Below are 25658 nucleotides of genomic sequence, written 5' to 3'. Positions count from 1 at the left end.
GCTCATAAAGTAAAGACTGAGATTTCTCCTCTTTTCCAATCCATTCCTGGCTTTGGCTTTAAAAATTTGACAGATAAATCTGTCTGTGTAAATGCCCCCTTACCCACTCAGTAACTAGCTCCTCTAGTGGGATACTGCAATGTAAAACGGTCTCCGACAACATGGATTCCACAGAGGAGACAAGCTGGCAGGCAGAGTTTCCCTCAAGCGACCTGATCCATTGACAACAGCTCAACGCTGCTTCCGGTTTGGGCGACCCACGTGGAGCACTGAAGAGCGGCTGGACGTCTACCGGGTGCGACGAGGGTCATGCGGTACAAGTCGCTCCTGAAGTGACTTGGCGCGGTGCCGGCTGTCATGGATGTGGGCAGGGCGCTGCACAGGCTGGCGGAGGGCGGCAGGAGGTTACAGCGGTACTGTGTGCTCCTAGGACAGGCGAGGAGCTTCACCGGCCGCCCCGGCTGCCTCCTGCGGACTCCTCAACCCCAGACCTGTGCCCCGAGCTGTGGGTCCCGGCGGCGATGGCTTCTACCAGCCGGCAGTGAGTGCGCCCCAGGGGCTCGTGTGTTATACACTCTGCACTGGGGACTCCTTGTGCTGCAAGTAGTGAGGATGGTCTTCCTGGAGGGGGCGCTCATGGTGTTACTTGTCACCATCCTCTACACTGTCATCTGTGCAGCCCTGGGGGGGAAGTCAATGGTTATTATGGACAGACTTTTTGGTTTAAGTTTTTCTTGCTGAACTACAAATCGTCATTTGTGCGTATAGTGGCATCAGCTGTCTGTACTGTGTGACCCCTATCATGCTGTGTGTCTGTACTGTGACCCCTATGATGCTGTGTGCCCCCTATGGTGCTGTGTGCCCCCTGTGATGCTGTGTGCCCCCTGTGATGCTGTGTGCCCCCTGTGATGCTGTGTGCCCCCTGTGATGCTGTGTGCCCCTGTACTGTGTGACCCCTGTGATGCTGGGCCTCTGTACTCTGCGATCGCCGCGGTGCTGGGCCTCTGTACTCTGCGATCGCCGCGGTGCTGGGCCTCTGTACTCTGCGATCGCCGCGGTGCTGGGCCTCTGTACTCTGCGTTTATGAACCAGGAAAGCTCCCCACACATATGTCATATGTATCTGTAGGGAAGTGTACCCCGACCTGTGGATCCAGCTATTGCAAAATTACAACTCCCATCATGCCCAGACAGGCCTCCCAGGCATGATGGGAGTTGTGGTTTTGCCACAGTTTATAGAACAGGGTCCTATTTAAAAGCAGATGCCAGGGTAGTGTCTCTTAGGGAACAGGCTAGTATATGACAGGATACTTTTTTACTTTTTACTATACAGAAGCATGCACAAATCACATATAGTGTACATGGTAGCCTATTGGAGATGTATTTCACTGTATACCATACACTGAGAAAGTGTCCAGATGCATCCCTCTGATATACGCTATACTCACAATGTGAATGAACGGCATATGATAGTTTGGGGCTACGGCATTGTGTATACAGGACTACAATCCTCCTCTTATACTATATCCTGTATGGAATCTACTGCCCTGCTACTAGAACAGACATATTGGCTCCTGGCTTGGTATAAAATCTGTCTTTTCAGTCTTTGGTGACTTGCATCTCTTGTTTTCTCTTGTTTTTCAGGTACAGTATCCCGCCATACCCAGTCTGACACATCCCAAGCCACATTGGCCAGTGTTGCTCCAGTATTCTCTGTGGTGAGTTCCAGAGATGAACACTGTATAGTATATATTATGTACTCTGTTACAATACTTAATATTATTAGAACACATTGAATAGGTAGAAGTAAAATGCTGCTGCATTTGTCAGAGGAGCTCAGGACATTTAAAGGGTTACTCCGGACACTTAAAAAATGATTCCGACTGGAATCATTTGCTTTGTCTGAATGTAGCCTTCGGTCTTTGTGGATAAAGTATTGTGTAGTTGAGATCTTAGATGTGGGTGAGATGTAAGTGAATCTTTTGCTCTACCTAAAGTAAAACATTGTGCTTCCTGTTTGCAGATGAAATTTGACAAAGAAGGCAACATTTTTTCGTTTGGTAAGTATTAGAGTATACCTTGGCTTCTAGTGGATCTGAAGTGTTTGTCATATAAGTACCTGACTGTGGCTGCACTTTCAGAGGTCTGATGTATGGTCCTGCTGCAAAGTCCTGTACAGTGATAACACTGATATTTCAATGCTGCATTGGTCTTTCATTGAGTGTAGCAGAATCTAGCTCAGGGCGAGTCTAAAAACCCCTTTAGTTTTCTGACGCACATGCTATGATAAATCTGCTCCAGTGTAACACCAATGCAAACATTACAGGGGAGACTTATCAACCATTTAGACAGCAGCAAAATCACACTAAGGTAGGCATGATTTATCATGTGGGGCTATTTAAAATAGTCATATGTGTGTCGCAGACCAACTCTGCACTAGAGGGGTGGTGTATTTCACCACCTAATGTGGAGCCGGTTTGCTCTGTGGGTCAGGCACAGAGCGCCCGGTCCTCAGAGTCTGAGAGGTTAAGTAGTGATGCCATTTCACCTTCTGGGGCTGTACAGTATGGAGCCATGAACAGCACACCCCTCCTTACAGTACAGGAGCAGGGAATCCCCTCATAAAGTCAGGATTCCCTGCTCTACTGCATCTCCCACCCAAGAGCATAAAGCTGCTGCTTTTGTGCAGACCTCTTAAAGTTCACCACCAGTTACAGTCTGGCGCCCAGTGGCTTAGCCCCCTGGGGGTCATACTGTTCTACCACTGCGCCAGCAAGGAAGGGGGTTAAACTTGCTATGAGTGAGAGGGTCAAGCGATCATACATAGCATCTGAGCCCCCCCCCCCCTCCCCCCAAACAGGGATTTTCTTAGGTATTCCCTAAGAAGTAACAAGAACATGGACAAATCGCATAAAGCACAGAACTGTGGACCCACAAGCAGCAAGAAAAGACGCTCCAAAACATGGACCCTGGAGCTGGCAATAGTATAAACATGCAGCCCGCCTAAGGAGGCTGCACATAGCAGTGAAATGTGTCGGGTCCTAGACTCCTGACTCCCTGGCTATATTCATCTCTGTATTTTTCTGATTACCTCCTGTGGCCATATCTGTCTTCCCCTATTGGAGGTGTATTGTAGTTATATAGCATACGCTGCATAGATTCTTTTTCATTACCTGCCCATTTGCTTGGACATACCTGTCTAGCTTACCACTTTTACACTTTCATAATTTCGATGCAATTACCTATGTTTATACTATTGCCAGGTCCAGGGTCTGTGTGTTGGGAGTGTTTTTTTTGTGGCTTTGTGGGTCTTACTTCTGTGCATTGTGAGATTTTTTTGTGGGTCTGTACTTCTGTGCTTTGTGAGATTTTTTTCCATGGTTTTTTTTTATGTATTTTGGTGCTTTATAGAGCTTTTCTAGGAATTTTTTGAAAAAAATTTGGTGTTTTTCCCCCTCCTCTCTCTATTAATGCCTTTTTCTGTTCTTGTTAATTCTTATCTATAAAATAATGCATAAGTCTTGGTTCTCATTTATTGATCGTCCTTTTATTTGGACAGAAAGAAAGAAAACAGAATTATATCAGGAGCTGGGACTCCAAGCACGAGATCTGAGGTTTCAGCATCTAGTGAGCATCAATTCCAGAAACAAGAAGATCATTTTAAGAATGGAGGTAATTATTAACTATATAAGTAAAACTCAACCTAAAAACTTATAGTACTAGGTACCCAGTTGTCAGTTTATTCATACAGTACCAGGAGGCATGGCAAAGGAACAGCACAATACAGTGTTTTTAAGGTGGGTCCTGAGAGCAGACAGTTCCTCCTTAAAGGGAGTCTACCACCATTTGTCCCCATATGAAACCACTTGCACTGCCCCATAGAAGACGTTACTGTGTAATTAATCCGACATTTATTAGTTTGTTGTGTTCATGTCCTGATGGTAGTTGGTGCAAAGGTTGAAGCAATGCTATGAACACCTGGATCTTGCCCCCTCCTACCTACGGGCAGAAGAGGGCATTCTTCTATGAGAGGCATAAAAGGAGCGGTCTTGAGCCGTTAATAGTGGTGTTCTAGCATATGCAGCAATGCTCCGGTGCTATCTATCTCCTTTGTATGAGGTATAAAGTCTGTTTTGGGACATCAATGCTGCACAGTACGCTCATAAAAATAGGGCAATTACACAAACATCTTCTATAACACATTGCAAGAAGGTAGATATGTGCAGAATATGTTGTATACTTCATTTTAATGCTGGGCAAAGGACTGTTATGTTCGCCTAGTGCCGTGGCCTGGGGCACTGGATACGGGTGTTGCACCATCTGGTGGGCTCTGGTGTTTTGGCGGCGACTTGTCATAGTGGCCAGGAGTGGTAATACCCACCCCCGGACACATGGGCACCGGGCCTTGGTAGAACGGATGGTGCATGTGCAGCGTTAGTGATGACAGACTTAACCAGTAGTTTAACTTTACTTGAAAACAGCTTTAGTGCAATACAGAATATAAGAACAGTACTGCTCACTTGCTCACAGGTGCTAGTGCAAAAAATATCACAATACTCTTTAGACAGACTCTTGTAGTAGAAAGAACTTGCTTGCAAAGGTAGTGTACAGGCCGGATAGCATCCTTTGTCAAAGTAGTAACAGTACTCTGCCGGGAAGTGTGTAGAAAGTATACTTGGTGAGAGAATCCTCGCGCTCCTGTTTTGCATATCTGACTGCCTTCTGCCTACACAGTATCGGTAACTGCACAGTGAGGTAGTATGAGTCCTAGTGAAGGTTTCCCCACAGAGTTGAGCGTAGTGTCAGTAAAGTACTTCAGATTAGTGCACTTTTGCTTTACTGGGGATCAGTCCCTCTTTCTTTGTTTGAGGGTGATTGTCCTGACTGAGGAGATCCACGGCATAGATGAGGGTTGTTCTGTTTTCTGGTTTCCCCACTGCTAAGGTCTATAACTGCTGTAGTCTCTCTCACTGGAACTAGACTGAACTCTCCTGAATTCAACTCCCAGGAACCGGCTGACAGGAATCCCCTATCTTATATAGGGTGATTTGACAGGAAGTGTAGGTGTGAGAGTGTAGTGTACAGAGTGTAAACACAGTTATGCAAACCTAGGAAACATAGCTTAGCCTTTCCACATATAGTAACTGGAGTTGAAATCACAGCTCACAGTACTTGATGTGTGACACCTGAGAGAGTTACTTTACCTTGGTGGTATATAACTTAGGGAACCTGTGGTGGGACGCTACGCTAGAGTGTCTCCATGTATTTTTTTTGTCAGGCAGCTTGATATATAATAGCAGATACTGATTGTAGAATACATGTAACTTATTTTCTCCTTTCCTCTACTGTTTTGCAGTTTGTAAAAGCTGTTATCACTTCTGAGTATCTCCTAATCTTGGATTATAGGAACCTCCATCTAGAGCAGTGGTTCCTCCGTGAACTTGCACCTCAGTTAGCAGGAGATGGACAACTAGTCACATACTCTTTACCTTTTGAATTCAGGGCTTTGGAAGCAATCTTGCAACACAGGGTAAGATGTGTTTTTCTTTCTCTTGTGGCTATGACCATACAGTATCTTAGGCTGAGAGGCCAAAAAAGAGCCCCAATATAGCAGTGAGAGTACTTAGACAGGGGGTTGGCTGTGCGGTTCAGTTCTATCGGTAAGCCAGCTCCTTCTGCATCTCTGAATCGCTGCTTACTGGAAACACACCACAAGACCTGCCACTTTGCAGACACTGACCCAGGAGGTCTCTGACATGAGCAGCTCAGACCAATGCACTTGCCCTTCTTCAAACACTTCAACTTGAAGGACTGACTGTTTACTTGCTGCCCAATAATATATCCCACACAGGTATCATTGCATCCTCTTTGCCTTTTAATGTTATGGTGGATCAGTGTATATGCTTATTCTACTATGTTTTATACACTATAATATGAGGCATTAGATGAATATTCGGCTGTGTTTGTAGTATATAGAATATGTGTCATACATATGTAGTTTTAACATATGTTTTTCTCCAGACTAGCACTCTGCAAGGGAGGCTTCATTTTTTACAACCTCGTATCCTGGAAACCCTGGAAGCTTTAGTGGACCCCAAGCTTCTGTCTGTAGATAGAAGTAAACTGCACATCCTACTTCAAAATGGGAAAACGTAAGTAGGTCATATTGGTTAGTGAGGGAACGAGATGACATCTGCGTTGGACTGGTGGAGGCAAAATTCCAGTGTATTTATTTTACAGTCTGTCGGAGCTGGAAACAGATATAAAAGTATTTAAAGAAGCAATCCTGGAAATTCTGGATGAAGATGAACTTATAGAAGAGCTGTGTCTGACAAAACTGTCTGACCCCCAATCGCTGTATGTATTTAATATAACTGAATGAAGGAAGAGTTGTTTTTATACTTCTGTTTGGGTTACCTATCAACATACTTTTCATAACTCACCAGTGCAAGCGAATATAAAACATTTAATGTTACTAGAGAAAATGTATCTTATTAAATTTCCCTGCCCCTTTTATGGATTTTATGTGTTTATCACTTTTGTGGCTCCTTTGCTGTTGCAGTAAAATGCTGCATCAAAAATTCTCACTTTACTGCAGTGTGTGAACAGGGTGCGGCTGACCAGTATTTCACCATAGTAATATCATGCAGGAAAGACTAAATGTACAGTAATGTTTTTCACTTTTATTTTTTTTATGTAAACTTCTTTGTTAAATCTATTTCTTCCAGTCTTTAATATCTTACCTGTTCCCTCAGACAAGGAAAGGGCATTTTCACAGCATATTAGCAGTGTACTACCAGTTTGGATTGTTTTTATTTGCAGTGAAGAGAGCACTTCTCGGATAGATCACACAGAAGAAATGGAGCTGCTGCTGGAGAATTATTACAGACAAGCAGAAGACCTGGCAAATGTAGCCAGAGAGTTGCGTGTGCTGATTGATGACTCTGAAAGTGTGATCTTCATTAACTTGGACAGGTCTGCTCTCTTGTCATTTTCTTACATATACGTTGTGATGTTTTGGTGTCTTATATATTTACACACAGTTTATTATGGGTTAGCAGTTGTCTGTTGTTGGAGCTCCTTTTGAAGACCCTTTTTTTTTTTTTTTTTTCTTTTTTTTTTTCTTCTTAAATCTTTTAGTCATCGGAACGTGATGATGAGGCTAAACCTACAGCTAACTATGGGAACTTTTTCCCTGTCTCTCTTTGGTCTCATCGGAGTGGCTTTTGGAATGAACTTGGAGTCTACTTTTGAAGAGGTTTGTTATGTTTTTTGTTTTGTTTTTTCTTAATTTGTACAATATTAACCATATTTTAGCTTTAGTGAACATTAAAGAACAGGAAAAAAATATTGATTGCATATTTGGAAGCTTGTACTTAGTGTCAGGGCATTGCTGTGCTACTGCAGCGTCTGCTCCTATTCACTTCAGTAGTAACTGTAGAGTATTGAGCCTATCTATAGTTTTTTTTTTTTTTTCCCCCCCTGGAAAACCCCAGATAATGTTAAAAGGGGAATTTCAGAGAGAGAAAATATTTTCAAATCAAATGTGACTATATACATCAGCTGATTTATGCCCTGAAGGAAGTCATGGCATTTCCTCCAATCTGACACAGTGCTTCGTGCTGCCACCTCTTTCTGGATTAGGAACAGTCCAGAGAAGGATGAACAAACCTTTTATTTTACATGCTCTGGTCCGTACCAGACATAGGTGGTATCACGAAACCTGAAAGGCTGGGATTTCTCTAAATACATACACATCTATAAGTTTCCTTTAATGTTTTGGAACCAGTGGACTTTGAATCTCTCTAGAATACTAAAAGCTGAGATTTCTTTAGAATTAGCCTTTTCATTCTCCTATGTTATTTCATCCATTTAGGATCCCCAAGTGTTTTGGTTCATTACAGGAGTTATGTTCCTAGGAAGCGGGTTGATCTGGAGACGTTTGCTTTCCTTTCTTGGGAGGCATTTGGAGCCGTCAAAACCTCCTTCGGTATGTTAATCACCAGGCTAGTTGAAAAAGTAAAAATAGCATGCTGCAATGTATTTTAGATGTCTGCTGTATGTAGACAGTAACAAAACAATTGGAGTAAACGCACACTGTATTGCAAGGTCTTTGTTATGAATGTAAAGGGGGAAATTTATTACTAGTAGTGTATAGAAAGGTCTTTGCATGTATGTATGAGCTTGCCTGCCATGTTCCAAGTTTATTAAAAAGTAGCAGTAGAGCAGATTCCCAGCAGCAACCAAGCGTTGTAATATCATAACAAGCGGTATTTTTTATTAACAGACGCAACGCGTTTCGGCTCACAAATAAGATGGAGCCTTCCTCAGGCATGTATGTACAACAACACTGACACACTTAAATACTTAACCACCGTTAAGAAAACTGCAACCCACTTCCGGGTCACGCTGAGTAATTTGGACATCCTGCCCATCCCTCTGGGGATTGTCCAGCAGTTTCCAAACACAAGGGAAATAAAACAAAGTCTCTGGTACCTTTATGTCCATTTTGCTTCAGAATGCCGGCGTCCTTCCGGGAGACTCCGTTAACGTGACGCATCACATGGGGTGCGCCAGTTATGTGACTGCTTCGCAAGTTCTCAGGCTGGAAAGACTGATTCTCGCGAGTGTATGGGCTCCCCCTCCGCAAGCCCGCACTACTCATATATACTAAGGGGAATAGGAAACATTTTGACGTAAAGTGAAACAGTGCTGCTTAGTTCATTATAGTGGTTCGAGGGCCGGCAGTCCTACATCTGTTAGATCATCGATATTTCTATATATTAATAAAAACATCCCCTTCTGACTTTAGGTTTATTAAAAAGGCGCACAGACCTTTATGAATGTCCACTGAGAAGCTAATGAATGTTAGTGTTCCACTGAGCTAAAAGACCTAGCCATGTAAAGTGTACTTGTCGTGAAAATAAATGTCTGACCTGTTATTTATCACAGCGGGTCAATTATGACAATTTTACACCAATTCACAGACCTGCAGTGATGTTTTATGCGACTCTGTACCCACAATCTGACCCCCCCCCAAACAGCTTGTACCGTCAGATAGCTGCTTTTAATCCAAGATCTGTCCCTGGGTCGTTCAGCAGGTGATGCAGTTATTGTTCTATAAAACTACTTTTAAACTTGCAGCCCTGTGTCAAATTGGCATGGCTTAGAGTGTGTGTGCCCAAGCCTTGCACCACCCCTCCGTCCCTCATCCCCACCCTCCTCATCATTAGGAATGCCCCAGGCAGGATTTTTCCTATTCATCAACTGTGTGAACACTGCACAGGTGCCTTAATGATCCAACATCTGTGCAGTGTTCAGACAGGTGATGAATAGGAATAATCCTGCCCAGGGCATTTCTAATGATGATGAGGGTGAGGAGGAGGAACGGAGAGGTGGTGCAAGGCTTGGGCACACACACTCTAGGCCACACCAATGTGACACAGGGCTGCAAGTTTAAAAAGTAGTTTTTTAGGACAATAACTGCATCACCTGCCGAAAGGACCACAGGACAGACCTTGGATTAAAAGCAGCTATCTGAAGGTACAAGTGGTTTTGGGGGGGGGGGGGGGCAGATTGTGGGTACAGAGTCGCCTTAATTCCCCTATAATCTTTATGAAGGTATTCATAGTGAATAGAAATCTACAGGTAGACAGAAAAAGATCTATATAGATGTATGTTTCAAAGCATAAATCACATTTAAAGTTTTTCTTTGAGTTTTTATTTTTTAATGTATTTTTTTAATTTTGTTTTTAGATCTGGAAGCGGGCATTTCCCTTTAATGGAAGAACAGATACTACGAATGGGCATAAAGTGTAATTTCCCATGTGACGACAGAGGACATTAGATATACTTGACTGTTACACCTATGTTATCTGTCAGGGTAAACACTTGATATGTAAATTGTGTTGGGTGTATAAATTTGTACAAATCTTATTAGTATCCCTGAGCAATCCCATTTACATAATTTATCCACACCTTACAATATTTTTAAAAGAATATAGTTTTTTATAAAAAAAAAAATAGTAAATAAATCCTGTAGCTAAACCATTAGGTTTCCCATCATAATTAGATATACAAAGTGATACTACTTAATAGTATACTAAATAGTTAGGGTGGTATTTTATTTAACTAGGCTAGGGTCCATTTACACAGAGCCAGAAACAGACTATAAACAGAGATCAGGTCATAAAGAAAAGCCTGAGATTTCTCCTCTCTTCAAATCCATTCCTGGCTTTGGCTTTAAATCTTTGGCAGATAATCTGTCAGATAATCTCTGTGTGAATGGACCCTTAGTCTCTAACCACAGTGCCTTGAAGATGCCAATGCTCTATTTTATGTACCTCGCTGTATTATACTAGGAGTCTGTTAATTGAATTTAAATATTAGGTACAACTATTGTTTTGAGTGTAGCATTGCCTCCTCTTATGTCTTGAATATGTTGCACTAAAACTTCTACTATTACAATTATCAGTTGACGTTTATGAAGAAGTTTTCAAAGCCAAAAAGAAGTGGAAGGTTAGCCATACAATGAATTGGGAATTAAAATCAGGCTTTCCAGTTTTTACCATTAATGGCCTAGTCTTAGGGTAGGCTTTCTATGTTTTACAGTTAGGAGTCGAGGATCCTTATTATTCATTATAATGAACAGTGAATAGTGCTGGGCTGCAGTGCCAGGTGAATAGACTAGCTACTGCCCCCCCCCCCCCGTGTCATACTTTGCTTACTTAGTCAATGTATAGGCCATTGATAGGCTACCCTCATCACTCCAAAAAAGGAGTAGGGAGTTAGGGCCCTATTACAATGAGCGATAATCTGCAGAATCAGGACGATTTGGCAGATCAAGGCTCCGTGTAATATGTAATAAAGACATTGATCAGCCGATGACAACGATGAACAGCTGATTGTGTCTTTTGGCCCTGACCAAAAATAAACCTATTCATGCCTCTCAGCGCTCCGTGATGTCCCTCTAGCTCCAGCCTGCTTCCCACAGTGCCATGGCCAGTCACTTCAGACACTGCAGGTAGCAGGACGAAGCTAACAGGACATCATGGAGTGTGGAGAGGTATGTATAAGTTTATTATTTTACACTTGGGCAAGGACATCAAGTCATCGGGCCATGTAATACAGCCCTTAGTGCTTTACAGATTATTATAGGAACTTTTAACGTCTGTAAACCTCACGGATTTATGTTGTCATGTAAAGTATATACTGTATTTACGCTCACATGTAAATATATTTCAAGTGATTTACATATACTTTTGTATTTAAAAACAAATATATTTGAAAAGCTTTTATGTACATTGTATTTTATCACTACATAATTCTGACAAGGAATGTGAAATCCATCATGAACAATAGTTGGATTATGAAAGAGGCACTATGAAAACATTGTTACTATTTATTAGTGGTCTGAACCAGAAGTACAGTTCAGTATAGGTAAGCGACACAAAAACAAGATATCCTGTGTTTCAGGAAAAGGGAAGAAAGGGTAGAGGTATTCCCACCTCCAACACATTCACCACCCTATTTCTAGCAACTGCTCCACCCTTTACATACTGTGTCTAGTATTACAGATAATTCCCATTTAAGTTAAAGTGGCTTATGAACAAAAGTGCCATTGTTTTAGGGAACAAAAAAAAATTTTTTTTTTTCTTATCCTGACTGCAGCTCCGAGAAAATTACACTTTCAACTAATGGCCAAACTATCTCTTTACCTTCGGTTTTCCCGATCTGTTCTCTCCCAGTCCTTCCTATACAAATGAGAACTCTGGCTACAGCTTATCTCTCCCAGAACAAAGGGGTTGGGGTGGTGCTACACTGTTTATTCAGGTCCCTTTAACCTCTATGGAAATGCCATAAACTGTAAAAGAGCGCAATTAGCTGCTTTCAGCTTCCTGACCACCTCCAGCAGCTGCAACCCGACCACGGGAAGCCCTGGGAATAAATAGTTTAACATTGATTTCACTGTATTGTTTAAATAGATAACAGAACAATGCTGTCAAACACAAGAAAAAAAACAGTGGCTGTAAGACTGGATCTCTAGCAACCCAGTTTGTCTCAGTACTAATCTCAAACATGGATTGGCATTGTCATGGAGAGAAGTGATGTACATGTAAATGGTTTACTATAAATACATTATACTTTAGTTAGGAATATGATCAGTATAAATGATGTAAAATATTGAGCATTTCACCAAATCTGCATATCAGACTTCAGGATCTGTAGGAATTGGAATATTCAGTATAGATCATAAATGTAGAGGCTTCCAGCCAGTCTTGCCTTTCTGGAGCTTCTTATGGCTGCTACCACAACCTGTTTCTAAAAGAATTAAATGGGTAAATGAATGTGTCTGTACACCCATAATGGATGTCTACCTTATCTCTGGGTTTATATCACACGTATGTGGATGTAAATAATAGACTCTATAATCTGTGTGCAGTCAAAATGAAATAATAGCTGTTTTTTTTCTCTCAATTTCAACACACAAAATGCTTTTTTCAGTTGTACAACATTTTATAAAAATTAAAGGGGTACTGCGGCGCTAAAAAATTATTCACAGAATAACACACATTACAAAGTTATACAACTTTGTAATGTATGTTATGTCTGTGAATCGCCCCCTTCCCGTGTACCACCACCCCCACCCGTGTACCCGGAAGTGTTGGTGCATTATACATTACCTGATCTGTGTCGAGGGCCGTCTGCCATCTTGTGCCAAACGTCATCTTCGGACGGACGGCCGAGTCGCTGCTGCCAGTCCCCCCTCTGCCGCGTCACAACTGTGCTCAGTCGCGATTGGCTGAGCACAGTTATGCTCAGCTAATCGCAGCTGAGCATTGGATGACGCTGCAGAGGGCGGCCGGCATTCAAACAGATGGAGCTGTTCGCCGGCCGAAGAAGACGTCACTGAATGAAGATCAGAGACGGGGGTCGGCACGTAACAGGTGAGTATAGTGCACCACACTTCCGGGTACACCGGTGGGACACGGGGAAGGGGGCCATTCACAGACATAACATAAATTACAAAGTTGTATAACTTTGTAATGTGTGTTATTCTGTGAATATTTCTTTACCGCCGCACTACCCCTTTAAGTCCGTCATTGCAAACTACAGTTGGTGTTGCAAAAATAGGACTTTAGCCATTTTCACACATAACGGATCCACAGCGGATTTCACGCTTCTAATTTGTGGCGTTAAATCCACTGCGGATCCGTTACATGTGAAACTGGCCTTAATGTGGGTCTGAAGGTGAAAAGATATAACAAAAGTACAAAAAGTCGCTAAGGGGTTAAATCACAAAAAAGTTATTGAAGATAACCATGTTGGAGCTTCACCTACCTTATGCTTGGATTTGAGGGTGATGACTGCATTTCCAAACCTTGCCTTTTCCTAAAATATTGATACAGATTAATATACAGATTGCAATGAAGCATTTGCTTAGTAGAGCTGTTGTTATACTTACTTCTGGAGAAACCAGGACATATTGTGCCTGGAGGGAAAAGAAACATGGTTAGAGCAAAATGTCTGTTTGTAGAATTGGCCTCTGGCCGTTTTTCTTCTTATTAATTTATCATCAGAAACAGCAAAATTGTGACAAAATAGTAGATTGTCACATTAGTGTAAGTCACATGTAGAAACTAGAGATGAGCGAACCGGTTCGGCCGGTATGGGATCCGGTTTGGATTTTTCCAAAAGTCCGAGTTCGGTCGGATTCGGATTTTTGGAAGTCCGCTCCAAAAATTTTTTCTTCTTGCTTTTAGAAAGCAGGAAGTGTTCCGGGCTGGAAAAGCGCTTTCCCATGATGCTCGGAACACATCCAATCAGCAGGGATCTTGCACTAGCCCACCCCCTGTGTGATGTCGGTATTGCTTTAAGAGGGGCGACCGCATGACGCAGTCTGCAAAGAGAGGAAGGAGACTGTTAGCAGTGCACAGAGCTCGTCAGTGACAAAACGCTGCTGCTTTACGCTGCTGTACTGACTACTGAGAAGATATTGTACAAAAGCAAAGACCAAAAGATTATTAGGAAAGCAGAGAGGAGAAACATATTGATTGAGAGAGAAAAATAGAGAGAGAGCGAAAGATAGATTAGGCATAGGAGAGCAAAGGGTGCACAGAACAAAAACGTGCTATACAGATATAGAAGTACTATACTGTCACCCTTGCGAGAGTGTATTTGACATAGGTGTTTTCCTGAGCCACAAATCTATACCTCGTGCATGTGTGTAGAATAAAACTCTAAAAAAAAGTGCTATACAGATATACAAGTACTATAGTTGGATCCTTTTTCCTGCATAGACCCTGTAATGGTGAATTTCTTGCATAGACCCTGTAATGGTGAATATTAAAGTCTAAAAAAAAACAAAAAAACTTGACTTTGAGATATTGAAAAGTTAATGATGTTACTGACATGTAGAGCCCTAAATTCAACCAAATACACTACCCCCGTATCATATAGATGCTTTAAACTATGAAATACGAAATTCGGGCGAAGCGAACTTGTCAAAAAAAATCTGGAAGTCTGGTCAGAACGAACTTTTGAGAAGTCCGCTCATCTCTAGTAGAAACCATCTTACCTCCTTCAGTGTGTCTCCTGGAATTGTGAAATGTTATAGAAAGTAAGACAAGACTACAGAAGCACTACATTTATTATACAGCATGAGCCACTGTGGAAAATTAGGCTCATCTGTACAAGCTGTTTGGTGGAAGTTTACACCAAGGATTATTAAACATGCCCCAATGTATTCAAACAAAGGTTTAGGGTCCGATTAGACAGCAGCCCTTGGCCTACACTGTTTTTCATTAGCTCCCCATGCTCCCAGTTTTCACCTGCCCTCTGCTTTCACTCCTGGAACCACGGCCTGTCTAAGCTGACAGGCTGCTTAGCCTATCACTGTCCAGGACTAGCTCTAGGAAGAGAGCAGAGGGCAGGAGAAGACCGGGAGCATGGAGAGGTAATGAATAACAGTTTAATCAATAGTTAGCCATCAGCCACACGACAATATTTTAGTTCCGGACCTAAAGACACCATCAGCCAATGAACATAACACTGAGGAATAATTCTCGGATTTGGCCAATTATCGCCCCGTGTAACTGGGCCCTTAGCCTAGCAAGCTGAAGATGGAAGCTCCCTGCTGTGATCCTTTTGGTGTTACCAGATAAGCGGTAACATCAATTTTAGATAATAGCAGAGGAGGCTTAAAGGGGTTATCCAGTGCTACAAAAACATTGCCACTTTCCCCCTACTGTTGTCTCCAGTTTGGGTGGGGTTTTGAAACTCAGTTCCATTGAAGTAAATGGAGCTTAATTGCAAACCACACCTGAACTGGAGACAACAGTAGGGGGAAAAGTGGCAATGTTTTTGTAGCGCTGGATAACCCCTTTAAGTGTGAGAACTACTCTGTAAACTGAGTATGCACCAAGTATGACAAACAACTTCCTATTCTGACCTATTCTGCTCTCCAGACTGCTCTCCAGTCAACACCTTTAACTCCTACCTGTTCTGCTCCCCAAACAGCTATTGAACAGGTGTTTAGTACAGGTATGGTTTCACCCACATGCCATGCTGATGACATGCACCTCAGTCCTCAGTTTACACAGCTGTTATGTTGCTTGTATTAAGTATTAACAAAGACTAGTGTGAACATATCCTATGACACCTCACTACTCACTTCAATTAGTATTGGGGTTCTTGTCTGAAATTTACATTTTAGTTGATTACAGTTTGTAGGATAATTAATACTGGTTGTTGTAGAAAGTAAGCATGAAAAGGGTTTTTGCAACAATGCTGATCTAATGTACCAGCAAATATTTTCATATCTTAATTTATATTCATACCCAGTCATCAGGACATGGTGAAAACCATGACTTGCATTTTCCTGTAAGCAATTCTGGAGAGGTAATATTTCCATTATAGATATATACTCGACCACTCTGGGGACCAAACATAGTTGAGGTAATGTCACCAGTCCTTAGAGGGGAGGTCACAATGATTTCATCTGCAAACCAAATTAACAAATAATGTCTTCAACAAATTTCCATTCAACTCTATGCCCTTGTAAGAAGAATAAGTGGCTTAACCATCAGAACACTGTTTACTGGAGTTGGGGTTACAGTATTAGTAAGTGTACTTACTAATGTGTCGTCCTGCTCTGTGGTGATTCTGTCCATAACATGGCTGACATGGAGGATCATGTGACCATAATGCACCCCCTGTGTCCATAGGTATATACCAGGGGTCCCCAAACTATGGCCCACCGAGGCTATTTATCCGGCCCCCGCCGCACTTCCACACCACTGCCTATCCCTGCTCTTGCCCTGCATCCATGCCGCCGCCGTCGTCATCCCCGGGCGGGCTGAGCCCCTCGCACTCTTGGAATCCCTCTGGTCAGTCGCCGGAGGGATCCCCCAGCAGGTGTAGCGACATCATCACTGCCCCTGCCGGAGGATCCCTCAGAGATCATTTCCAGCTTAAATCCGGGGCGGGAGTTCGGTGGTCCGTGCGGCAGGACAGACATCTCACACTGCTCCGGAGCAGTGTGAGATGTCTGCCCTGCCGTCTGCCTCCTCGGTGCCCCGGATGTAACCTGGAAATGATCTCTGACGTCGCTGAACCTGCTGGGGGATCCTTCCTGCGATTGACCGGCTGAAGAGGAGAGAAGAGGCCAGAAGAGGTGAAGACAGTATTAGGTGACTATAATTATTATTTATTTATTTATTTTTGTAGCAATGCAGTGGGACATTATAACTATATGGGGGACATTGTAGGGGGACAATATAACTATATGGGGAGATTGTAGGGGGACAATATAACTATATGAGGGACATTGCAGGGGAACATTATTACTATATGGGGGACATTATTACTATATAGAGAGCACAACAGGGAGCATTATTACTATATGAGGGACAATGCAGGGACACATTATTAGTATATGGACGACAATGCAGGGGACATTATTACTATATGGAGGCACAGCAGGGGATCCTACATACAGGGGGTAACCCTCATACCTGCTTGAATGCTGCTTGAGGGGGTGAAGGTGAAGTGGGGGGGGAGTTGAAAGTGGGGTGAGGGGGCTGGTTGAGGGTGTGAAGGGGGAGTTAGGGGGCTGGTTGAGGGTGTGAAGGGGGAGTAAGGGGGCTGGGTGAGGGGTTGAGTGCGGGCTGGGTGAGGGGTGGAAAGAAATAGGGATGCTTTTACTGGGGGGGGGTTGTGGCATTTTGCACTGAGATTTGATTATAGTTTGTTTTTTATAGTCCAGCCCTCCGATGGTCTTAGGGACAGTGAACTGGCCCCCTGTGTGAAAAGTTTGGGGGCTGGTATATACGGACTCTGTGGTGGACTAGTGATGCACCAAAAAAATCGATTCTACTATTGATATTTGGAGCAAAATATTGGCTTTATATCAGGATTAACATAGAGTATACAGCAGAAAACATGGTGGGCGGCTAGCTGAGCGCCTGCCATGTGCATATACCCCCTAGTGTCACCTCAACGACCCGCCCCACCCCTGCCCAAAGCAGTTCTAACTTCAAATAGCCGTCAAAAAGCGATTGCTTGTGCTGGCTATTTAAAGGAGAAGTCCGGCGAAAATTATTTTTTTATATGTTATTACTTATGGAAAGTTATACAATTTTCTAATGTACATTAATTATGGGAAATGCTCATATACTGCTATTTCCCTTAATTTAGTGTATCAGGAAGTGTTAGAATTATCTCTGAAGCAGTGACGTCACGACCAACGGTGTAATTCCTATGGAGTGTCCAGCAGGGGGCGCTCTATATATAGAAGTCAATGAGTACCATTGACTTCTATATATAGTGCGCCCCTGCTGGACACTCCATAGGAATTACAGTGTATGTAATGTAATGTAATGCACTGTACTGTTGTGACTTTATGAATACATTTTTGGAATACTTTGGGGAGCAAGTGTCCTTGCTCCCCAAAGTATCCCATAAATGTATTCAATGAATACATTTGCAGGGCACCAAGCAGGGAGGGAGAGAGGTACCATCTACCTCCCCCCCCCCCTTGCTCGGTGCTGGGAACATATACAAAGCACTACTCCACCATTATCTACAGATAATGGGGGAGTAGTACCTTTTGCTATCCCTATCACCGCCCGCGCCGCCGCCGCCGCTCACACAGGGGCTGCTATTCATCGCGCCGCTGATTCCCCGCCGCCCGCGCCGCTCCTAACTACCCGCCCGCTCGCTCGCCCGCCCCGTTCCTGGCCGCCGCTCTCTGCTCATGCCGGCTGGGAGCACGGCGCTTCCTGGTGTCCCCGGCCGGGGTGGGGGCGGGCTGACGCGGCCGGCATGAGCAGAGAGCGGCGGCCAGGAACGGGGCGGGCGAGCGAGCGGGCGGGTAGTTAGGAGCGGCGCGGGCGGCGGGGAATCAGCGGCGCGATCGTAAGTTTGATGCCAGGAGGAGGGGGAGCGGCGGGGGGCATGAATAGCAGCCCCTGTGTGAGCGGCGGCGGCGGCGCGGGCGGTGATAGGGATAGCAAAAGGTACTACTCCCCCATTATCTGTAGATAATGGGGGAGTAGTGCTTTGTATATGTTCCCAGCACCGAGCAAGGGGGGGTGGTAGATGGCACCTCTCTCCCTCCCTGCTCGGTGCCCTGCAAATGTATTCATTGAATACATTTATGGGATACTTTGGGGAGCAAGGACACTTGCTCCCCAAAGTATTCCATAAATGTATTCATAAAGTCACAACAGTACAGTGCATTACATTACATTACATTACATTACATACACTGTAATTCCTATGGAGTGTCCAGCAGGGGCGCACTATATATAGAAGTCAATGGTACTCATTGACTTCTATATATAGAGCGCCCCCTGCTGGACACTCCATAGGAATTACACCGTTGGTCGTGACGTCACTGCTTCAGAGATAATTCTAACACTTCCTGATACACTAAATTAAGGGAAATAGCAGTATATGAGCATTTTCCATAATTAATGTACATTAGAAAATTGTATAACTTTCCATAAGTAATAACATATAAAAAAATAATTTTCGCCGGACTTCTCCTTTAACTGTATACCTGTCACAACTGACTGCGGCATTTAACACCTCCTGAGCCACTCCATGGGTGGGCAGCGGGTGATATACCTCTGCGAGGTAAAGCTCATGGGCCTCTTATCAACTATAATAGCCATTAGAGATGAGTGAATTGCTTTGTTTGATCTGCGCTCCGTTCATCAAGCTGCCAGCCTTTCAGAGCTGCTCCTGCCCCTTCTCCCAGGATGCTGGGACATTCTAGATCCAATCCTAGGAAACTTCTCCCAGTTTCTCAGGATTGGATCCAGCTTTTCCCCGACACCCGAGATTGAGCGTCAGGGAGCGGAGCATTGCTGAAAGGCCGGTGGCTTGATGTATGGAGCGCAGATAAAACAAGTGCTCATCTCATCTCTAATAGCCATGTTCAACTTAATGCCTAATACCTATGGCAGTGGCTTTTTTCCTAAAAAAAAAAAAAAGTAAAAGATCCGGGATGTTACAACTTGTTTGTTGTGAGGATGTCAGGGTTCCCTCCATGCATTAGATGTCCATCTTATCCTATTGCATTTAGCAATTTCTAACTAATGCGTAGGAATATGGTCTGACGTCAGGACCTGGGCCACTGGCACCTACACCTTGATCAGCTGTGCTGCTCGTTCTCTGCCTTCTCCAATGCGTAAGAGAAACAGATCGCTGATCTCAGGAAGACCAGCCAAATGATAACACTGCCGAAAGATGCCAAACCATAACACCAAAAAATGGCTGACAGATTATTTTACAGATTTTTTTCAGCCAAAGCCAAGAATGGATTTGAAAAGAAGAGAAATCTCAGTCTTATCTTTAAGACCTGTTCTCCGTTTAAAAAACTCTGTCAGATATCTGTCAGACATCTTTTGGTGTAATAGGGCCCAAAGTCTGTATTGACCAGAATATCTGAGGGGTTAAGTGTTTAGGACCAACATTGTCAACATTGTTTACAAATGGCAAGAAATTATATTGAAAGGACTAAAATTCAAAGTATATTAGAAAGTTGAATTAGTTATCATAATACAATGGTTTATGTGCCTAAAACCCTGTGTAATATTTTCTAACAGACCACTTATTGATATTTATAAAAGACACATCTAGTCCTACCAAGACCATCTTCATCCAGGTCCCTTAAAAGTAGTTTGGTTCCAAAACGTGAAAATTCTCTGTCTCCTCTTAGTGTACCGAGGGGTGATGGATCAATGGTTCTTGTCAGTTCATACAGTGCTGCTGTACCCGCATGTGTCAGCACTCTTGTGATAAACACAACCTTGGATGTTGTGCCTGGAACAATCCAAATAGAACAAAAGATGATGTCAAAGAAGTATCATATTTGTATTCTATTTTTGTCAAATGAAATAATTTTATCAGTATCAGGCTCCATTTATGTTACATTTGAGCCCTAGGTTTGGTGTATACTCTGGGGAAAAAGCTGACTCTGGTTCTAGCAGTCAGGATCATAGATAAACTCTGATCCCAGCTGTTCAACCCCGTAGATGCTGCAGTACATTTCGATGGTATTTTGAAGGTAGAGAGTTTCCTATGTCACTTCTCCTTCCTAAAAACAATAAAAGTGAATAAAACTCACTAGTTTTAATTTGCCATAAAATTCCACGCCACTTCCAACCCCTTAAAGCATTACTGTTTAAAAATAAACAAAAAAGTAAACATTGTCATGTAGACATGTCAGAAGTTTTGATCATAGGGGAACTAACAACTTTTATTTATATGACAGTAACACTTTAAGGAGTTAATGTAGAGTGGCATTTTTTATTTTTTTTTTGCAAAGTCAGACTAGTGATGGGAAATTAGATTAAAGTGACTCTATACCCACAATCTGACCCCCCAAAACCGCTTGTACCTTTGGATAGCTGCTTTTAATCCAAGATCCATTCGGCAGGTGATGCAGTTATTGTCCTAAAAACAACTTTTAAACTTGCAGCCCTGTGTCAAATTGGCATGGCCTAAAGTGTCTGTGCATTAGGCTTGCAACGCCTCTGTGTCCTTCCTCCCCGCCCTCTTCACCATAAGGAATGCCCCAGGCAGGATTTTTCCTATTCATCACTTATGTGAACACTGCACATGTGTTGGATTGTTAAGGCACCTGTGCAGTTGTTCAGTCAGGCGATGAATAGGAGAAATGCTGCCATGGGGCGTTCCTAATGATGAGGAGGGCCGGGAGGAGTAATAGAGAGGCAGTGCAAAGGTAGGGCATAGACACTCTATGCCATGCCAATTTGACACATGGCTGCAAGTTTAATAATTGCATCACCTGCCGAATGGTCCCCAGGACAGATCTTGGAGTAAAAGCAGCTATCCGAAGGTACAAGTGGTTTGGGGGGGGGTCAGATTGTGGGTACAGAGTCGCTTTAAAATAGAAAAGGCTGCAGTCTCACATGGCACTTTGGATAAAGTGTATTAGAGTGAACGTGATATATACAGTAAAAAAAAGTATGGCATTGTGCAGTATGCACCAGAATGAACCATGAAGAGGCAGCAGCACCAGTGCCGCATTATTACAGTTTCATTGTATTGTTAAAAAAAGCTGGGGGGAGCAATTCCTGATTCTATGAGCCTTCTGTCCCATTCCTCATGTGTACTTATTTCTTAACATTTTTGTATCATACAAAATGCACGTAGACCACCTTTTAGGCTACATTTACACGTCCGTTTGTTTTTAAGGATGAAAATCTAGATCTTCTCATTTTTATCTGTGAACCGCAAAAAATCGTCAGCATTGCATCCGTAGTGTCTTCCATATTGTACTCTGTTTTTTACGGATCTGCAAAAAAGGTGTAGTGAAGAAAAAAAAAAGAGGATGGCAAAAATGATGTCATTAGCTGTTCTAACCAGCCAAAAAAGGTAAGATGGTCGTCTGGTGGCCATTTTACAGTCATTTCTATCAGGGAGGATATTTCTGGCAGGAGGAGCTTGGTGATGTTATAAAAAATGGATCAGTGATTCGGAGGGTTTTGCAGATTGCAATGTACTCTCTGAAAATTCTGCACTCTCCATGGACTTCTATTGGGGTGTCTGTTCCGCAATTAAAGACCTATTAATGTCCTATTTTTTTTTCCGCCTCGGATTGCAGATATGCAAATTAACTGGATGTATGAATAGCACCCTAGAAAATAATGGGTTGTAATGGATTCCTTATTTCCTGGTCCCTGAGAATGGATGAAAAATACTTACTCTTATCTCTATGGGTACAGGGTATATTAATATATAGACCATATCGTATATACTATTTCACCATTTTTCTGGTTCTCTGTCATATATACGTGTTGCACATGGCACTTTGCTGATATGAACATGGCCTTAGATGCTGAAAGTATGCCAACAAACTTAAAGGGGTTGTCCAGCGGAAATCTTTTTCTTTCAAATCAACTGGTGTCATAAAGTTATATAGATTTGTAATTTACTTCTATAAAAAAAAATCTTAAGTCTTCCCATACTTATTAGCTACTATATATCCTGAAGGAAATGTTTTCTTTTCAGTCGGACACAGTGTTCTCTGCTGACATCTCTGGCCGAGACAGGAACTGTCCAGAGCAGGAGAGGTTTTTCTATGGGGATTCATAGAAAACCGAGACAGAGTTCCTGTCTCGGCCAGAGATGTCAGCAGAGAGCACTGTGTCAGACTGAAAATAAAACAACATTTCCTGCATGACATATAGCAGCTGATAAGTATGGGAAGACTTGAGATTTTTTAAAAGAAGTAAATTACAAATCTATACAACTTTCTGATATCAGTTGATTAGAAAGAAAAAGATTTTCCCTGGATAACCCCTTTAATTTTACTGTACAGGACACTAAAGAAACTCCTGTCATCCACATAGAAAGTGATTTACAACTTTCAGCTGCTCTTTCTTACTTTTATATGTGAGAAATTGCTTTATCTGTAGTAGTTATCTGCTTATTTTTCTGTAATTCTTTATGTTGGGTTGACATTTTGGCTGCTTTAGAATCAGTTATTAGTTTTGCTCTTGAGATACAATCATTTCCGCTAACCATGGTAATCCGGGAAATCACATTATACCACACATTATTTTTCCTTTTTACAATTTGAGTCAATGGATGCCTATAGTTCGGGCCTTCAGTCGGAGATATACAACAAGAAATATTCCCAGCATTCTAGTTCTCACAAAAGGATTGAGCTCAGTGTGCACAGAGGCAAACTCCCTATTTTAAGTGTCTAGTAGTATATCAATGCTTATATATTATACAAACTTCTTCTGAAAATACCTGAAATAATTTACATACTGTGTGTGGGTGCACCTATCATCAGCACTCTTTTGGTTTCTCCATTTACAGCCAAAGTTCCACTTGCAAATGATGTGCCCATCTTACTCTGGTCCTACAAAACATTAGCCAAATGTAAATGTCTTGTAAATAATTTTTTTTATTGCAGCACAAAGTAGCATCAGCTTTTTCTTTGGCCCAGTCACTATGCGCCTTTTGGGTTAAATAACTTTCCAAATCATTACATTTATATTGATTGAAAGTAGAATGGCCATTATATTTCCACTGATATGCTTGATATGTGGGGCTCAGTTACAGGAAATAAACTGTGGTAATGGAATTGCATGTATCAACTATTGTAATTCAAGAGAACTTACTTCCGTTCCCTGCAGTATGAAAGATGTGTCTTTACTTGGCGGATAGAATCCATATGTTTTCCCTAAACTTTGTGGACTTTCACAGTAAGGTCTGTATGAGAATAAGAAACACATTTTATTCTGTATTCTGATTAATGAAAATTCCACTACTGAATAAAAGAAGGAAAGGTACTTATATACATTCTTAGGTACTAATATACTTTATATAGGTACTATATATAAACTGCTATATCTAGCCATGATTCTTGGTCTCCGTTCCCAACATTATGCTTTGTTTATTAGCTGCATTGCTTGGATACTATTTACTTATAGGTAGCCAGGGTAGCCCCCTAACAACATGCCCTCCTATAAAAAATGTGAAGTAAGAAACTGTTGTGTAACGTAGTGGATTTCCCTGTGTATTTTAGCATACATAGACAGTTATAGTTGTATAGTATCTATAAGTTGTAGAACAATATAGAATGAACTAATATGAACAGTAACCCTATAGTTGCCATGTTTAGAACTAACATTGAAGAAATACCTTTTGCATGGCCTCCAAGTGGGACTCCCAATCACTAGCAATGTTTTACTCTTGTGTTTATGACTATGAATAGAATAACCAAACCAGGCATAGTCGTGCTCCCCAGAAATACTCCAGTCAGCTTCTTCCACATATAAACTGCCTTGGAAAAAACATCCCAGTCAGTACATTATTACACAGTGCCTTACTTAAAAGCAAATAAAATATACTGCCAGGCACCATATCAAGCACTGGTGTTATATAAAATACTCTCTCTGACAAAAAAAATACTCTCTGACAAAAAAAATACTCTCTCTGACAAAAAAATTTAGATAGAAATGCCTGAATGCTGCAAAACTTGTCAAGTAGTTACGTCTCAGACACATAGGTGAATGACTGCAGGTGTGGTCTGACTGGATACTTGCCACAAGAGGGCAGAACAGTGTTTCCATTGGTGCCCTATAAAAAGGCTCTCAGAGGCTACTTTTGGGTAGTATACTTCTTGGTTGTTGGCTGCTAGACATGCCTCTACGATGTACTTGAAGAAGTTTTGCCTTGTTAACAGACTTAAAGAGTGAGGCATCATCTTTCGATGAACTTTCCATCATCGAGGCATTCTGACTAAGGCTACATTCACATTAGCGTTCATCCTTCCGGCACCATTCCGTCATCCTTTTCCGTTTTAGAGAAAGCGAAACGGAAATTGTCGCGTCCGTTATAATCCCCATAGGTTTCAATGATATTTTATTGTGCTCCGTTTGACCAAATAGTGCTCTGTTAGCATGCAATCTGTTCAAGTTCCGTTTTTCTGAACGGACGAAAAAATTGTGTTTGCAGTATTTTTTTTTCCGTTTTCAAAAACGGAACTTAAACGGATCGATGCAATCCGTTTTTTTTATAATGATGGTCAATGGTGACGGATCAAAACAGAAGGTTAATCCGTTTGCGTCCGTTGTTCAAGTTTCCGTCCCATTCCGTTTTCTAGTTGGAGCATGCGCAGAAGGGGAGAGAAGACAGAACGTTCTTCTGGGAGGGAAGGGGAGGAGCTGAAAAAACAAACAAACAGTGGAAATAAAATAAACGGATACACTAACATTTTTGGCTATCCATTTGCATCCGTTGACATCCATTAGCAAATCCGTCTTTAGCTATCCGTTTACAAAAAATGAATAGATCCGTAAGTTTTATGTAAAAACGCTAGTGTGGCCGAGCCCTAAGCTCTTTAGAACAGTAGTTACAAGAGGGTACATACAGAGGGGGAACAGCTTCCAGATGACCCACAGGCCAACAGGATGGTTTGATCCGCCAACAAGCATAAGATATTCCCACAGCCTCCTTGTCCTCATCTAGACAAAGATGGAACCTTCATTATACAGCCCTGTCTCTGCCCAGTCCATTTCCAGGCACTTTGCAGAAGGAAATTTGGTGTCAAGGCGCCCATTACCTGTCCTGCCATTGACAGCCAGCCACCAATATGTTTCTTTGCAGTAG

At 42.3% G+C, this 25658-nt stretch overlaps 2 protein-coding genes across 4 annotated transcripts in view; one reads left to right on the top strand and one right to left on the bottom strand.

The window, feature by feature from the left end:
* Positions 1-240: 240 nt before the first annotated feature.
* On the top strand, positions 241-11300 carry MRS2 (magnesium transporter MRS2). 2 transcript variants are annotated; one of them, XM_069957929.1, is made up of 12 exons: positions 241-541; positions 1644-1717; positions 2023-2059; positions 3559-3671; positions 5356-5529; positions 6021-6151; positions 6240-6356; positions 6822-6974; positions 7140-7257; positions 7876-7989; positions 8287-8334; positions 9756-11300. In XM_069957929.1, exons 1-11 carry the CDS (start codon positions 358-360, stop codon positions 8311-8313), a joined length of 1242 nt encoding a protein of 413 aa, XP_069814030.1. In that variant the 5' UTR covers positions 241-357; the 3' UTR covers positions 8314-8334; positions 9756-11300. The 2 variants fall into 2 exon arrangements, with proteins under 2 accessions (XP_069814030.1, XP_069814029.1); XM_069957928.1 differs by lacking the exon at positions 8287-8334.
* Positions 11278-25658, bottom strand: part of GPLD1 (glycosylphosphatidylinositol specific phospholipase D1) — a 49652-nt gene continuing 35271 nt past the window's right edge. The window contains exons 18-25 of one of the 2 annotated variants that reach the window (XM_069957926.1): positions 24189-24330; positions 23666-23756; positions 23310-23403; positions 20154-20330; positions 15839-15999; positions 13465-13491; positions 13341-13391; positions 11278-12320 (exon numbers count right to left, since the gene is read on the bottom strand). In XM_069957926.1, coding sequence (XP_069814027.1) covers positions 12240-12320; positions 13341-13391; positions 13465-13491; positions 15839-15999; positions 20154-20330; positions 23310-23403; positions 23666-23756; positions 24189-24330 — 824 coding nt within the window. In that variant the 3' untranslated portion in view covers positions 11278-12239. Of the gene's footprint in view, positions 12321-13340; positions 13392-13464; positions 13492-15838; positions 16000-20153; positions 20331-23291; positions 23404-23665; positions 23757-24188; positions 24331-25658 lie in introns of those variants that run through there. The other variant, XM_069957927.1, reaches the window with a different exon arrangement.

The sequence above is a fragment of the Dendropsophus ebraccatus genome, chromosome 2 (assembly GCF_027789765.1).
Source record: "Dendropsophus ebraccatus isolate aDenEbr1 chromosome 2, aDenEbr1.pat, whole genome shotgun sequence".
In the NCBI taxonomy this organism is placed as follows: domain Eukaryota; kingdom Metazoa; phylum Chordata; class Amphibia; order Anura; family Hylidae; genus Dendropsophus; species Dendropsophus ebraccatus.
The sequence above is the reverse complement of the archived record's forward strand: the minus strand, read 5'-3'. Positions and strand labels throughout refer to the sequence as shown.